This window comes from Amia ocellicauda, chromosome 15 (assembly GCF_036373705.1).
Source record: "Amia ocellicauda isolate fAmiCal2 chromosome 15, fAmiCal2.hap1, whole genome shotgun sequence".
Taxonomy (NCBI): Eukaryota; Metazoa; Chordata; class Actinopteri; order Amiiformes; family Amiidae; genus Amia; species Amia ocellicauda.
The window spans coordinates 14,053,793-14,072,023 of NC_089864.1; the positions used below are offsets into that span (position 1 = coordinate 14,053,793).

Below are 18,231 nucleotides of genomic sequence, written 5' to 3' on the forward strand. Positions count from 1 at the left end.
ATTAATGCTTTACTAAAACACGGAGAAAGGTCACAGTTGCCATGGTCACTTTATTTACAAACAACTGCAGGACACAAAAACAAACAAGGTAGTAACTTTACATTGTTTTTCCCATCTTAGTGTATCTGTGCAACAGCCCATTGATGCCTCTACTTACACCTCTATATAAAACATTGTAAAAAAAGGTGTGTATTGCAGCTCAGACCAGAATCACTAATACATTATTTCCTCTACTCTACCTCTAGTAATGACCAATCCTTCCTGTGGGTAAAGCCAGGGAGTCCAACCCAAACTAGGCCAGGATTACATCAAAACTTTCACCCACCTGCTAACAGAAAACTCCAAACCTGTAGCTGGTGGCCTTATTTGTTTGTCAGATGCTTTATTCTTCTACTCGTAAATATATGGATTTGGGGTTTGTGATTAGCTGATGTTCAAGTTTTGCTTCAATTTACCCTCGAAACAGAAAGTTGTAGGCTTAAAATTTTTTAAAAAATGTATATATTAAGCTGTACCACAATCAGCAGTAAGTATTTTACGTCATGTAGAAAGACGCTCATAGGTGGCAGACAGGCACACATCTGAGGGGCAAGCAGCTGCAAGCAATGCCAGAGAGAGCGAGGTACGTGCTGAGACAGGGCTGGCCTGGGATCTGTGTGAGGGAATCAAATTCTCCTGCTCTGCCAAGACTTCTGCATGTGCCAAGTATAATTTATTAAAATTTTCATCATACCACAGGCATTTTTGCTATTTTCTCTGCTTTACAAGGCCCCCTGTCTACAGCCGCCCGCTAGGCCCCATTGAGCTTCCTTTGTCGCTGACCCGTGCCCACCAGGGACCTCTGCTTTGTTACATAAACAGCAGATACAAGACCTCATCTATCTGCGCACACACCGCCTTACCCCCTTCATCCCCCCCAATATATTTTTTTTACATACATATGCTTTCATTCATTTTTTTTTTGGTTTGCTTTTTTTTGTCTTTTCAATTTTTTTTTCTTTTTTTGGAACTGTTACTTTTACAGCTCTTCGGAGACCCAATTTTGTGGAAGTAACAAGAAAATAAATCTGCTGCACAGCTCAACCTCCCAGCTGACCCCTGCGTGATTCTGCGCTTGTGTGCCGCCCAGTGCTGGGGGAGCCTCGCCTTCCCTAGTCATTAAACTTGACCCTGCGGCTACTTCCCTACTTGAGCAGGGTGGCAGGTTCAGAGCCCGAGGCACGGTCGTAAGAAAAGAGAGGTTATTAAATGCAATCAGGAATTAGACATCAAAGTCTCTGCTGCTGTCGTTGGCCATTAACATTTTCCGATGGCATTGCAATGGCAGTGACATAATGATCGACAGCGTGTCTTAAATAAATATATGTTACAAACTATGGTGATCAAAATTACTCGGCCACCTGGAAATCATACATAAGACTTTGTAATAAATATAATACAGAGGCTATATTTTACTAGAGTTTCAGTTTAACACGCTACCACTAAACTATTATTCATTATAGGAGTGTCAATGGAAGCAAAGAAGAAGAAAAAAATATGATCGTGTATCCATAGCTACCTTTCACACAGCAGACTCACTGACTTTTGGACAGTCCAAGCCTAATTTTTTCCTAACCAGCACACTCGGCTTGCTGCTCTTTTCAATTGCACATCAAATCCTTCCCTAAGAAAGGAAACAGTAAAGACACCATCTTATGGAGGCCGATACGATGGGGAGATTTGCAGTACGATGACGTTTGTTCAGGTAAAGAAATCAAAACAGGTCTAAAAACATCTAAGCATCTAGGATTGGCAGATAACCTTGGTTTGATTGTTCAGGTCTGGTGTGAGAAGATAAACAGTAGTGAAGTAAGAGTCTGCTCTATGGTGACTATAGTAAAATAGGAGACAACATTGTCCTTTTATTTTCAAGGATAGCTGCACAATAGATGAAGGTGACGTACATACTATGTGTTGGTTTTTGTGTATTCAGAATATCCATTAATGTGTTCACAAACCTTACGAACCCTGATCTCAAAACTTGATAACAATCACCTTACCCAATTAACTGCACCATGAGCAGAACAAAACAACACTTGCATAAATTAAAGCAAATTTTATGTACGAGTCACTCAAAAATACGGCCCAAACATTATAGCCTTTCAACAACCCCCTCTACCCCCACCCCCGCCCCCGCCCCCAACTCCCCCTCCATCCCTCCCCTAAATAAAGCCCACATGCTCTGTTACTTTAGAAGTGGAAGTGGGAAAACAAGCAATGCATCTCCTGAGCGCAGACAGTGCATTGCTACAACGGTGGCTTTGTCATCTCCTCTAGTTTGGTCGATCATGAAAAGATCCTGTTAAAGCCCCCTTCCCCACCAAACAGAACTATGAATGGCACCTATCAGAGCCAAGGCTAAATCCAGCGATCAGAGGGAATTTGCCGAAGGGCCTTTATAGAAGAGAAAAATGCTTGCTCCAGAGAGGAATGTGGAAAATTCCTGGCAGCACAAGCTGTCCTTTGTTGAAGATTTGGGGGTGTTCTGGAGAAAATAAAGGCACAGACAAATTGGATCTGCTCCGTTCAGGGAGCCAGTGCTGTTTGATGTGAAATCTGTTCCTAACTTTTCTGGGTGGAAAGGGGAAAAATCTGACAATTCGGCTATTATTTCATTTCATATGTGCATGCAATCTATTTTTTTTCTTCATCCTTGGAGTTTGTAGAGTACTTTAATGGGAATCTTTCCCATATATGAGCAGAGGTCCACTGGTGAGATGTACGGATGGGGGACGCTCAGACCTCGCCTGTTGAATTGTTGAATCCTACACAGTTTACACAAATCACAATAAAGCCTTATGCGGAGTTTGCTATCCCCTTTTTAATAAGTGTTTAACTTTTATACATGCTGAAATGCAGCTAATTTGTGCAACTAGAACTTGCATCTAAAATGAAAGGCTTTGTTTCAACTGAAAAGAAATAGCTTACATATGTATACTTCTCTTCCAGGTTACACTCCACCATAAAATAAGGAGGTATTGACCCTGTCTCTCATCTACCGGCAGCTGGTATTAGATTCCAGGTACAATCATAGCTATGCAAACAATTACTGATACTCCAGTTTCATAAAAGTCCAACTCAAAATATTATATCGAACTGAAAGAAAACAAAAGCAGAATACCCGTAAAATGTATTTTCTATGAAATAAAACTACATTTCACACATTTAGATACATCCAAGACCTGCTGGAAGCCTTTTGTTTTTTTCAAGTTTGTTTTATAATTTATTTATTATTATGTTTTATGCTTTTAATTTCTTCTGCCAAAAAAAAAAGAAATGCCCCTAAAACGCTCATACATGCATGAAAACTCATGAAACCTGTTACGTAGTGTGTAAATTATCTTAACTCAACACTGTTATCCCTGATTAGTACTTCTATCTTGTGTAACTTGTAAAATACCACATTAGTACGCTAAATAAATGACCTTCTACAATTCTTTTCTTTGAGCAATCTATTTTGTGTTTTCTGAAATCAAGATATTATACTGGGCGAATTGGAGTCTGAAGGGTTCGAGCTGCATGGCTGAAGAGAAGCAAGAGTTCCTGTATTCTTACAGCCGAGTGGAGGCCGTGCTTTGCTCTCTTCGACTCTCACCACAATCTTGCTTTTATTCCTGCAAGAGGTGAGCAGCGGGGTTATTTGCTGCCATGTCAGATTGAATGATTAATGCTCATAACAGTATAACCAACCTCTTCATTAATCTACCTTCACAGCATCAAACTCTGCAAATAACAGGACTTGAGGTTTTTTCCACCAAAGTTTTACTGTAAAACAAGTCTTACTACTTGCTTAACATATATGAAGAATTATATCAACTGGAATCTTTAGACTTTTTACTTATGATTTTTTTGCTAGGTTGCAAGTGTGTTCAACAAAATCTGAAAAGATATTGTTGATAAATGTGTATATTTAAATTAAAAATACTGATTAAATAGCTGAATCACTGAAAAACAAAGTGCTGTAGAAAGGTGAAATTATTTTCAAATAGAACCATAGAAATCAGTTATTATTTAAATCACATTTATAAATTGTAAATTTCTAGTTTCAATACAAGAACATTTAAAATGAAAAGTCCAGAATCCACTACGTCACACTACGTTAAGTCTATACTAATTAGACCCAGATAAATATTCTCCATTAGTTAATTAATACAATATAATTAGTCTAATTGACTACCATGGATGCTTCACACACACGTCAATACATAAAGAGACATTAAAATGTATAGGCACATATAGATATAATCAGCAAAATCTCCATTTGAATGAAAATACACAAGACCCTTTAGTGCCACACATAAAGACTGAAAACATGTTTCTGTGCTCCAGACGGGTATTCACCCTGCCCCTTAAAAGTCGATCACATGTATTTCCAGCTCTCCTTCACAGGGAGCCGTGTCACACTTTAAACAGGAAATAGCGGCCGAGCTTGAGGAGCCTGAGCAGAATAGAGGCCTGTGACTGTGGGGCAGCATGGCCATCCATACAATGTCGCATACCACTCTAGACACTTCTATACAAACACACACACAAGGACTCGGCCTGCTCATTGCCCTTTCTTTAACAGGAAACATTTTGGATTGTGTAATAATCTCGATGTCCCTCGCTTCCGTATCAGGCTTTTTGTTTGTGCCATTTTGTTTTTGGTTCATTAGGTCTGCTTTCATTCATCAGATGAGCAGACGATTGTGTTAAACCTGAAGGGAGACACTTTCACACAAGACACCCACCTTACGCTAAATAAGTCACACCTCGCTTTAGTTTTATCACATACTCAACATTACAAGCACAGTAATTCAAGCCGTAAATTAACGTCTCGTCGGATTCACCTTTTTCGGCACCCATTACCTCTTTATGGTCCTTGAAATAATTTAGGTATGCGTATCTGTTCCCCCTGCTAAACGTCATTCTTTCTGTCTGCCTAACATTTCCACTCCCTCTCCCTCCTTCATCTCTTTCATTACAGTCTGTCTCAGTAAAAGAGAAAAAAAACAAAAAAACAGTGGTTCTAGTTTGAAGCAAAGCTCTCTCTCCCATATGTGCTTTTTACATCCTTTACTGCAGAGCACCTACAGGGAATGCTTTTTTAGCCTCTGGTTCAGAGTAAAATGATTAAAGCGCTTCCCGAGGCTGAAGCAGGAAAGGGGAAGGCGAGGGGAGGGTGGGGGGATGATGGGTCAGCAGTGGAAATCCGTTGAGGTGGTCTCTCCAAACTCCTGGTGTGTGTGGAGTCTCTGCATTACAGCACGCCCCTATTGGCAGGAATTCAGCAAGCCCCGGCTCTGGGGGGGCCCTGGTGCTGGGAATGTGGAGAATGGGAAGCGAACAGCAAGCCCACCTGCAGTACTGTCCACTGCAGCACTTTCCTTCATGTTTGCTTGGTAAAAGAGTCAGCCACTTCTGGACCTCATAGCCAGGAGCCCGATTCCCCAAAACACTACAAGGACTAAAACCATTGTTGGCATTGTTTGGCATAACACAAGCTAATATTGAAATCAAAATGTGTAAACAAAAAATTGATTAAAACCTATATATGATAACCCTACATGCATCTATCTGGATATATTCCGATCAAGCTGGGAAGATTATTAATTAAACAGCTTAGCTTGTACTGTGATTTTTGTTTTGTTTTCCTCTCCAAACCAGAAGTCCCTGTCATCTATTTATTCCAGCTCCCAACTAATTGTGGAAGTAGTAAGGGGGGCATAACAGAAAGTTTCCTCTTTGTGCCAAGCCACTGATTCAGACAGTGACTCACACACAGCAAGAAACGCCAAAGAGTTTTGGATCTGGTGCCCAGAGTCTAGGAGGCCAAGTTCAATATTTTGCCTATGAGGCATGCCGGGGCTATAAAAAGGTCTTGATGTTTGACTGTGAAGCCCCTTTCAATGCCCCCCCATCCCTATTACAAAAAAAAACTAAAAAAAAAAAAAAAACATTCTTTGCACTTCTCTGGCATTGGAAGGTTTTCTGAACCTCTCTGCCACATTTCTAGACTGCTGGATGAATCACAATAACGCGGCTCATCTCACTGCCAAATTCTTTTCCGCTGTTGCCTCTCTCCAGTTCCTTTTTTTACCCTGCCAACACCGTTTGTCTCTCGGCCAAGAGCAGCAGAGCCGTTGTGAGAGATCGGAGTACTTCCTCCCTTCTTCCTTCCTCGTCTCCCTGCCTCCCTCCCTTCTTTCCTCACGTGCTGCCTTTCTCATTTACTCACGCACTCGCTCAGCAGAGCGGGCAGGAGAGCCGCCGAGGTAAAAGCACATTGGCCTGCCAGGCAAAATACAGGAAGAGGAAAACTGTGTGTCTGAGGGCTGTGAGTGGGCAGCAACAGAACTGTGGGTAAGGTGGCAAAAGGGTTGCATGTGTGTTTTTGCAGTAGCCCAGGACAACAGCGGGCTGGCTGGGTCAAGATCCAAGTGTGTGGGTTTCGGGGGCGTGGGTGGAGTGGGGTTTAGGTTTAGGGAGATAAGCTCAAGTGAAAGTGGAGTAAAACCACTTGAAAGATTACAAATACAGTAGGGGTTTCAGTTTCACTCACTTCTCAGTGTAAGGATAATAAACAAATAAGAACATCAGATTGTTTAGTAATGCATAACTTGCTTCCTGCTTGATGTCTCTCTTTTTCTTTTAACAAAGGTTGGAAATGCCTACAAAGAGAAGCTTTCGGCGCTTTCTTTTGTAGTCTTGCTCGTGAAAGAGACTAGAGGGGACAAATTATTTCAGTTGCATTACTTTCCTTGGTAACCGCTATGCCAAGCAAATAACGTATATGTGTATCTTGTGGAAAACTGGGCGCCGGCACAGCCCTGCCATGTCCGCAACCAGGCGAGTGAGAAATGCTCTGCTTTCCTTCACTGGGATTGCGCCTGCTTGAACATGAACCGAGACAAAAAAAAAATAATGGATCGGTGCCAGTTGGCAATAAGCTGAAAAGCGGCGGCGAACAATCGATTACTATGGGCTAGGGAAGGCGGAGCACAGAGCATTGCGTTTTACTGGCTAAGGTTGAGTGTTTTGGCACCAGGAACCCTGCCTATTCCACCCTGTTACAGAGAAGGGGTAGCTTTAATAATGCCGGCGAAAGCAAGCAAGAGACAAAAAGCACAAGGCTTCGGTCCTGGCTCCGTCTCAGGCTGCGAAGAAAGCAGCAGCAGCAGGACTGGGCATGGACTCCAATCAGCTGTCGAGCTGCTCACAGGCTCCCCCACCTCGGCCCTATAATGAAATTCCACATATGGGGCCAAACCATGCGGCCCTTGCCAGCAATTCGTCTCTGACCGATTCACACTCGCTGCATGAACACAAGGGAGAGGGCGTGCTGAAGAAATGGGTTGGGAAAAGTGTCAACAGCAGCAGCTTAGTAAATCACAGAACCCCACAGCGGGTATCATCACAATTAACCCAGTCTACACACGAGCAGATCTCCTTTAGCAGATTTCTCGGGTTGCCAACTGAAAACATGTTTCATAACAAAAGACACTATCTACGTCAATGGAGGCAAACAGCACCACCTTTGTGGTCCAGTGTCAAGTAAAAGTGTGAATAAGCAATGATGAGGACTCCTACTTTGAGTCGACTAAGATGTACTGTAATGTAATGCGCAAACGTAAAACACTTACCTTTCAAGGAGGTTGCTCAAACCCAATTCTGATCACAGGAAAAGTACAGATAAACCATCAAGTGGAAAATTAACAAGAATCAATCCAATTGGAAAATGTCAGGGCAAGGAAAGATGTAACTGAAGAAGGAGCAGGTGTATCCAAACACCACAGCATCGACACACAGAAATAGCCACATATACATACACATGAATGTCATATTTAAATGTAAAAAACCTTTGTCCCCTTTTCACCAATAAAAACAATTATTCACACACAGATTAACAATGATAGCACAGCACAATTACCTTTTTTTTAATCTGTTTTTCAATTCTGGTCATGAAGGCATCAAGAGAAATTCCCACATTAGAAACCTAAATCCAAGCTTCAAAAAGGAGACAAGTCCTTTATCTGAACAGAAACAAGCAGCTACAGCTTACAATTCAGAGTCTCCCCAGCTTGCCTAGACAGATACTGCATTGATTTACATGGACTTAAACTTTTCAGAGCTTATGGGCTGTGAATGTGTTATTGCACTGTGATTGTTTTTGCAGACCCTGAGTTAAATATCTATTGTGATGTGTATGTACTGTGATCTTGATCTTAATAGCCAACATGCAGATAACAAGAACACACACTTTATGCTTAACAAGAAAGTCTAATGCAGAATTTAAAAAGACCTTACTGGGATATTACTCTGTGCAGAGTAATTCTAGGAAAAGGAAAACAAAACAAAAATCACAATGAAAAGCACATTTGCAGGGCGGCTATCTCTTTCTTGTAACAGATCATTGCTACATAACATTTTTACAGCTGGTTTCGGCCCTCGTAAACTACGGGACTTCTCTGCAAACAGGATGATCAACTCAGTAGGCAATGATTGTGGTAGGAAAGCTTGGAACAAATCACGCTCTGTGTTTGGAAAATGCAGGTGCATTGAAAAACGGCAGCTGTGTGTCTCTTCAGCTATCATCATTACTATTGCCCTGTGATATCTGATAAGAAATGGAATGAAGACACCTGCTGTATGGCTCGTAAATCTGAGTTTATTACTGCGTACGGTGATTAAACCCTTATCCCACACGGCGGCCTACTTTCTCAGTCGGTTTCAATTTCTTTTACGGAAAGACAGTTAACCCATTAGCAACAGGTTATAAAATCAGGCATCAATTTAGGCATTCCTGTCACTTCTCTCTCACATTTTGGTTGTAGTAGATTTTCTGTTACCTATAACTTAAGGAAAACTTAAGTATGAAGAAATATGAAATTGGAAACCATTCACCTACCCACTAAAGAAGTAGTGTATTTTACCATTCAGTACTCTTTTCCTCTACTGCTTGCTGTCAGGTTTTACTTCCTACTGCCAGCGTCAGAGTAACAGTACTATACCATGGGATGAACTATGTGACAAACTAATTTATTCCTCTGTAAATTTACCAACACATGAAAAAAGAATACATCACCTTCCTACAGCAACAAAAAGCACACAAAACTTGAGAAGAAAAAAAGAAAAAGCTTGGGAAAGTGAATTTATCCCATTTCATGTCAACATTCCTCCCCCTTCTGCACTTCTCAAGGTCTCGAGCAGAAAATCCTTTTTGTTCTTATCAGCCCAAAGAGGAACAATGAATTCCTCAGCGCCACAAGAATGTGACAAGGTGCCAACAAAGCCAACAGGCAAGGTGATGTATGGCCTCTTTGCTGTGGCTCAAATAAATCACTCCACACAAGACACAGTCCTGCAATGAGTGGATTCAGTCAGCTTAACATTCCCTGCATAATATTTTCACCTGTCACTCCCGTCTCTGTCCTACCCGGTGAGCGGACTGTATAAACCGCCTGATTCTGCTGACGGTGCAGTCGTGTACGTGGTTTCAGAGCTGCAGGAGCAAGGCTGTATCTGAGCTGTCTGTCAGGGGGACAAGGACACAGGAGTCTGCCCGGACAACAAAATCAATACAATGGACAGACGCAGGAAAACAAAACAAAAAAAACGATACCATTTCTTCTTTCATTTTAATCTCGGATCGTTTTCTACACTGAGTAACATGGCACCTTCCATAATACTACAGAGATCATGTAACATCTGAATACCTCCTGCAGCTAGGTAACAGTCTTTGTCTTTTTTCTTTTTTTTTTTTTTAAAGAAAAGTATACTTTTAGGCTCAATGATACAAGAAACATTCCTGACCTACTGCCCTAAAAGGATTACTGGCATGCTAATCCAGGTGTGTAGAAAAAGCTAATTCTTTCAGTTCTGTCATACACATTGTATGGGTTTTCCATAAAAGTAATTTACAAGTTTATTAAAAGAGGAGTCAATTTTGCAGTCAGCTTGTTCCCCTTAAGTTGGTTGTAGATAAAAGGATTCCAATAAAGAGTTTTGCAACACCTTTGTTAGTAGACGTAGATTCCTTTATTTTATTCGTTTCCTTACATTTGAGGATTCACTCGATCAGAAGCCACAGCAGCGGATATGGCTATGGTTAAAAACATATTTTTTCCCTATGACCATGAACGCCTTCTTCCATTAACCATTTTGGGAAAAGAAAAAGAAAACATTCCACTGGGTGGCTGTAGCCAAAAGGATATGCTGTAATTAGTTCCAGGAGGGCAAGCAGTAGCTGAATGAAGAAAGCTGACTTATTTAGTAAGGAACAGAATATGAAAGTCCTCTACAAGTCAACTTTGTGTGGAACTGCCATGTGGCTTCAAGCCTCTAACTGAAAACATTAATCTGTGACACACTGAGCTACCAAACAAGTCAAAGAATAACCCCAGCTTTCAAAATGAAACAAAGTAGACCATACATGAGTAAGGGTAGGGTAGTGCTTTAGAAAGAGGTGGTTTCTGTTTTCATTCATAAAAAAACAGCAATAAGGCTTGTTCATAAGCTTCTGATTGAGGTTCATGAGTTAATGTGTATAGCTCAACATGAATCACTGACCAAACAATTAACACACTGCGATCTCTGTGGTTTAGAGCCCAGTTCTGACTGAAATAGGATGGTTTCCTACTTAAAAAGTACAAACTACTCCCCTATTACAGCCTCCTCATGTGTAGTTTTGGCTATGACTCCACGCTGAGTCACTCTGGGATTACAGGATGTTTTCAATGTCTTAGCCTTCCACATGTTCTGTATTGGTTTGACAACAAACAAATGCCACTACTTGTAGCTCAGAGAAGTCCCCAATTACTGCCCTCTGAAGTACACATTTCCAAACCACTTGTGGCATAAAATCAACTCCTTTTTCCTTTCAAGAACATTCAAGCGGAGCAGCTTGCAAATAAAGAAAATACACATAGCCACTATCCCTGACTAAGCATTAAATCTCTTAAGGTAAGTGTTGTAAGAGGCTACAAAGAACCTGACCAAAATCAACTCTTTGAGCCATGTCCCAGTTTCCTGCTCCGTTGCCTAATGCCAAATTTTTAAAGTACAACACTATCGGTTCTTGGCTGCCCTCTCTGCATACTGCACACTATCATCAAAGCCTTAGTGTAACTACTGTACAAATGGTTCAACAAACAACGACATCGAAACCAAAAGTGGGCTTGCCAGACTTTCGTTCTTACACAATGGAAAATATAAATATAAAAATACATGACCCTCTCCAAATATTTAGACTTTTAAGACAAATCATGCATTGAGAAGCTTGTAAGATCTATGAGGAACATGCCACACAGAGAGGTTTCAGTTTAATGCAGCGCCCAGTTGTAAGTTTGTTGTTGTTGTTCTCCAAAACGTGTAATTCAAGACTTAACGCAATGACTTAAACCATAGGTTACTGAGCCAGGGTTCAGGTTTCAGGTTGCAGGCTCCATTCACAGTGAATCACTGAAATGAGACAGGATACAGCTTCTGAACTGGGACCTCGTGTGACTTTATAAGAGAAAGGTGTCAATTTTGTCTATGAAGTGATTGTGAGGTATTTCACCTTTGTACATGCTTTCCTTACAAAACTATATAGATACCAAACACACACCGACTTTGTACTTCGTAGGCAATGAATTGTGTACATCCACAGTGCCTAACTGACTAACACTGACTTTACAATGTTTTGTCATGGCTATGCCAAAATATTTTCAACACATGTGAACAACAGTGTGTGTGGGTGGGTGTAGCAGTCTCTTTTTGTAAAGGGTGTACTTTCAGGGAAATGGAGAGGTAAGGCATTGACCTATGTTCTAGTTAGTAATACCTGGGTCTAACCTCTTACTCACACCGATTATCAAAAGGAATTGAATCACTGCAGCAGAATTACAAAGAAAATCTTGCAATAAATGTTAACTTCCTTATCAGCTCATTCAGAGTCCAAAAGTTCATTTGCTGCCTGCAGTGCTGCACCAGAGCGGTCAGCTTTTGTGGAAACAGAGTGTGGAGTTGTGAAACTGATTTACTATCCAGGACAGCTTTTATGTTCCCCCCCCCCCAGATTATTAGTAACACTTTAGCACATGATAAAATAGCTTAGTTGCTTTTCCAAACCATCAATTACTGCATCCACAGAAACAAACTACCCATGTAAAGCCATGTTCCAGCATTCTCATCAGCTGTTTTCTTATATATGTTAAATGTGTGCTTGTGTGTGTGCAAGCATGCATTTATATAAATTCCTAGCTTCCTTGGTTTGTTGTTCATAATAAACAAATGCAGTCCTGTCCAAAACTAGTTTTAGCCGTGCATGTGCATGCGTGTGTATGTGCATGTGTTTACAAAAGTATCTCTAAGCAGCACATCCAGATCTTCCTTCTGTGCAATTGCTTTTAAATTAGAGGACATGCAGTTTTTCTAAATGTGGCAATGGTTCATATATAAGTCTAAATAAATCATAGGTAACATTGACTTATTAGGAAGATTTAGAGTAAATAAGAACAGCAAAATTATTCTGAATGAGTCTTACGTACATGTATTATTCTAAAAATATTATTCTTAAAATTATTCTAAAAATAGTATCAGGTAATGTCATGTTATTCATTCTATTTTACTTTAAAGTTCCCAACTGTTAAATACATACAGATGTTCAGACATACATAATTAAACAGAAGTGGTTTTGCCTCCTCTACAAGGCAGGGTTTCTAACTTTATGGCTTTTTGTTAAACATCTCGATGGTCAGTATTTCATTTATATCAAACAAGAGATAAAGCTCAGCAGCACAATCAGAGCCAAAGCGATTTTCTAACCCTCCACAAAGTGTGTGTCAGTAGTTCATAGTGCGGTGTCTATAACTGGCAGTGAACGCTGATAACACGGAGCAATGCCATTCACTCACTCACATCCCCTGACCTATTGACTGACACTGTCTACCACTGTCTGAGTTGATCCCGAACAATGAGAAGGTCACATCAGCACAGAGGAATTAGGGGAACATCAAAGGGGCACAAACACGACAGACAATGACAAAAGGAGCAAACAGTCCCTCTCTGTTTAAACAAGGAAAGAGCTCTCCAGCACAGGAAGACGTGATCAAGTTTTTTGTTTGTTTGTTTGTTTAAGATTTTGTTTTAAAGGACCTCATGCACCTATACCTCTTCTCAGTGTGCGTTTAGATCGTGAGCTTCAAGGGTATTAATTCAGAAATTAGATTTGAGACAACACATACAGCACAACAACATTTTATATGTTATAGGCTTTTCAAGTAACCCAGCTGGTTCCAAAAGTATACCAAAAAAGCATGATATTAGTCATGTAGGCACCAGCTCGGTCAATGGACACCCTGCAGGCAAGGCCACCTCTGTCACATCTGGCCCTGCAGACCTCAGAGAGCGAGAGCCGCCACCTGGATTCAGATCAGTGACCTCATGGCTGTAGTTCTCATATACTGCACACCTGGCTGAGGATTTACTGCATCAGCCAGTTAAAAGTGTGGTCTTTAAGGGAAACTGAGAAGCTTAGCAGTTGTTGGGGTCAGTTAGTGAAAAGTACATCGTTAAAGCAAGACTATAACTCATCGCTGTGGAAAGACACAGGTTCACGGGCTTAAGAGCAATCCTTTATATCTTTATCAGGGCCAGCACATAAAATGTACTATGCATCATCCTAGAGCAATGTAAGGAGAAGAAAATCCATTTCATATATATATATATAATTTCCATTAACCCATTGCATTTCTACTTCCCAGTTTGGATTTGGAGGCAGGGATACAATGCAATGGATTTCATGATCACAGACAGAGCAGTATCTGTACACTGAAATGACTGAAATGACTGGAATTGGTTGAATTGGAAGTGAAAGCTGAGGAAGAGATGACCACATGTGAAGAGAGAGGTGTAAACGCGAGGCTATTTTAAACACATTTCATATCACCACTAAGAAACTTCCAGATTTGCTATCAGAAGGAAATTGCTAGTGAATGTTGGGAAATATTTTCCCAAAACAAAGAACAAGGCTACCAATCAAAATCACTTTGCAACGCATTCCTGGGTGTTCTTTTTACTGTGGGTGATTTTACACAGGCATATAAATCAAGCATGTCACACAAGAACTGATAAACATTCACTATTGCTATCTTAGCAATTATCTAAAGTGTTCCTGTGTTCCGAATCAAGTGTAAATGTTTCTTTACTGATAATGCATACATTCCTAATACCTCCTAACAAACTCGTGCATAAAGAGAAAAAAAAAGTTAAAAAAGTTAAAAGGCAGGAATTAAACAACTGCCATTTTAACTGCCGAACTGAGCTTCAAGAATAGATCTTTGCTCATTATGTGACTAGTACAATAAGAAAACTGCATGATTGTTAAAACCTATAGTGAAATATTCAGTATTTAAACTAAGAAAATATTATAATACATTAATGAGAATACAAGGTGTGTTACCTTACTTCATACAGTACTTCATAGTTTAGTCATGATATTTCAAAAAATATAGCATGAATAAGAATAATTAATTAAGTGTGCTTAACATATAAGCTCTGAAAATGAAATGCAGTCTTTACAAATCATTGCAAATTTACAGGTGAACAGTTTCTGTTAAAATAGGAAGCTACATAGCCCTGAGATGTATAATCTTTGGCCATATCAGCAGTCAGCTATAAAATGTTTATTTCCAAAAGACCGAGGAAAAAAGTCAAATACTTACCCATTTCCTGGGTCTGCCTCGTGGTCTCTTCTCTCCAGTGGCCTCTGCTTTCTGCAAAATATGTCTGTTTTTTAATTATGGGTAATTGACACATTTTAACTAGTTTATGGAGGACAACACAGGACAGCAGTAAACAGGATGTTATATTAAATATATGTACACATTCACATTATTACATTTTATAACTTAATATAATTTTGTGACCATTTTTTTCAATACAAAATATAAATTCTTCAGAAGTCATTAATTGAGATTCATGAATGTGAGAAGCACTATTTTTTTAGTGTATATATGTATAATACACACATGAATAAAAAATGTACAAATACAAATAGTAACTAACTATATATATATATATATATATATATATATATATATATATATATATATATATATATATATATATATATATATATATACATACATACATACATACATACATACATACATACATACATACATACATACATACATACACACACACACACACACACACTCTTCCTTAATCTTAAAGCATTTCAAGGCTACATGAAGCCACCTACAAACAACCGAAAAGAAAAAATCTAGACAAGGATATCTTGTTCATGGGGAATTTCACGCTATTCAAATGGAAATAAACAGACTGCTATCTGCGACTCCTGAGAGCCTTGATTGACTGTTATGGGGGCCGTATCGCAAAGTGCTTTTCCCTTACAACTCTGCGCCGGAAATGTTTTCCAATCATCCATGACAATTTCATGACTGTAGCATTTTGCTTTTTCTAATACAAATAGAAAATAAAAATAAAAATATTATTTTCAGACAAAATAATTATATAGGATATACAAGATTTACATAGGAGTCATCATTTTAAATATCATGCTCTTAAATCTCTTTAAAATATTTACAGCGTTCCAATTGTAATATTTTTCACCACTGGTGTGTTTTCTCTACGTGAATCTTGTCAACATAATGTGGCTGTGCTACTGAAAACAGGAGCTTTTCAGGGTCTCCTCTAACACAGTGGGCTTAAGAGAGACCAACAGCATTATTGGGTTTCGTAAAAGAGAAAATCTGTACCTCAGGGCAAAATATGTTGCTCTAAAACCAACACTCTACTATAATATGGAAACTATTTGCATTTTTCCCCCAACCTTTTCCATCTTAATTAATTGAAGAGCTATGTTCAAATAACTTTTCTAAATATTAAATAAGAAATTAGTCATATGAATGTACGCTGTGCTTCCAGAGTGCTAGCAATAAGAATTGTCTTTCATAAGTATCCAGGAAAAGGGAATACTACCACTGTGTAGCAGGTTGATCCTTTTTAGGTTTTACGGCCAGCAGTCTATAGCACTAATTGTGAAAAAGCAATATCTGTCATTGAAAACGATAATGTACCACCTGGAGCTAGTTTATATTGGGGAGCTGCACCTGGCAAGACCTGAAATATATCAAGCTCCTCTGCAGTGCGAGTATTTTTTCAGTATTGTACGTGTAATTGCAACCCTGATTGCACGTTATACGATATTGGTTGAGCACAAGCTTTTAAAGCATTACGTAACTTAAATTATCTGCACAATGTAAGAAAATACTTGTTAACACCTAAAGTGAAACAAAAATGTACTGCAATTGTTTTCCAAAAAGAATTACTAGTTTGTAAGTGACAGAACAATTGAAATTCATGGGAGTCCCAAAGCTGAAGACTCTGACGATGATTGACACAATAAGAGCAGAAAGGAGGCGGAGCTTCCCCACCCAGCCCTGCACCGTGGCTTATATAACACTGTGAAGAAACCATAGCTGTTCAGTTGAAGGCAATTACCAAGACAAGACGAGTTTAAATAATTTAATGGCTATAAAGTGATTCTCTAGCTTTCAGCTTTTGTCAGGCAGAAACCTGAATGTAACCTGAGCCAATTCGTCTGACCTCTATGAATTTTGCACAGCGATCCAAAGAGCAAAGGTATTGGTCAGTGGAACTGTCAGGCGGCAGACAGCATTACATTTACATATATGGTGGATTAGAAGGTATCCAAAATTTGATTTGAATCCATTACACTGAAATTAAAATAAATCTTTGGAAAAAATGATCTCTTACAAGTTCATGGTTTAATAAAAGATCAGATTTTGCTACTTTGTACTGAAATGTTGAGTCCACATCTCATCCTATTCACAGGATGAAGTTAAAACAGTGAATTCATTCATGTCTTAATTTCACCATTACTTTGATTTTATTTATTAGACTTTGATTTGCAGAAGATATGAAAAAGGTTTTCTACATCTATATTTGGTTCACTCGAAAACAAATTTAATTTACACTTAATATTGCAAGCAAATGCATCAGCACGCATTTATGTAAAGCAACACACAAGAAAGTATAATGAGTCATCTTTATGATAAATGAAAGCTTTTCAGATTAATTTATACAAAATCACTGTTAGACACTGAGTGCTACCAAGGATACAAGCTCAGGATTATATTACTATTAAATGCATACATTCAAACAAGCAGAAGGTGTTGTACTATATCATTTTATAAAGTCCAAAACAACACAGAAACAATATTTAAGGTTATCAATTCAACATTCCTACAAACTTCCATGGCTGTATTGTAATGTCTGTGTAATAACATATGGATAGAACTATGCCCATTTTCATTAACAGTGTAAATGTGATAAAGAGTTGTTCATTTCTATTGTATATCAGTGTAATTGCTGTAAATGGCAATTTAATTGTATTAGAGTAAGTGTAAATATTAACAGATTCAAAATGTTTTATACAGATTATAATCTGTTTTGGTGTTTGAAGTTACAGAGTTCTAGCCTTTTCTCAGCACAACTACACTGGCATTCATGAATTAATGATGCCTCCTCGTACAGGCTCAATGTACTTCTTGTGTGCGATTGCTTAGATAAAGCCTACATTATTACATCCTTATAAACCACCCATTCCTTCAATACCAACCAAGAGAAGCTGACAACCTGATTTTCTTTTTTTTTTTTAAGAAGATGAATCAAGTACATTAAAATAGGAAATCCTGACACAGAATGGCAGTTGATTAGCAGTGCTAAACTGTCTGTCCTCTCCATGTCAAGTTTCACATTACCCATTTCCTAACAAGCACAGTTTGTTTTCAATGCCCCAAGGACAGTTTACCAAGCACTTGCAAAATCCCACAGTTAAAAAACAGCACACCGTGTGCTGTAGGACTGTGAACACCCACCGCCAGAGACAGGGTCCCAGGTCTCTCTTAACGTCTCCCCTGATTTAAGGCTGTTTACACTTTAGTGACTAAACAAAGCCCCGGTCCCTGCCACAGTATTTTTAGCCAGCCTTTGGTTTAGATAATACATTTTTAATTGTGAGGTGTAATGGTCTGTAAGGGAACACCGGCTCAATTAATCATGAGCACCTTTGCATGTCTGCTCTGTGGTCTCCAGCAGGCTCACACTTTTCTCACATGTTGTGAACACTTTAGTACATTCCAAGCTTCAAAAAGCACTGGGCCACACACCAATTTGAGAAAA

At 39.2% G+C, this 18,231-nt stretch overlaps 1 protein-coding gene across 1 annotated transcript in view; it reads right to left on the reverse strand.

The window, feature by feature from the left end:
- The window catches only part of hmga2 (high mobility group AT-hook 2), a 43,821-nt gene that overhangs the window by 16,037 nt on the left and 9,553 nt on the right, over positions 1-18,231 (reverse strand). Inside the window, exon 3 of the mRNA XM_066723529.1 lies at positions 14,724-14,774. Within this exon, the coding sequence (XP_066579626.1) occupies positions 14,724-14,774 (51 nt within the window). The remainder of the gene's footprint in view (positions 1-14,723; positions 14,775-18,231) is intronic.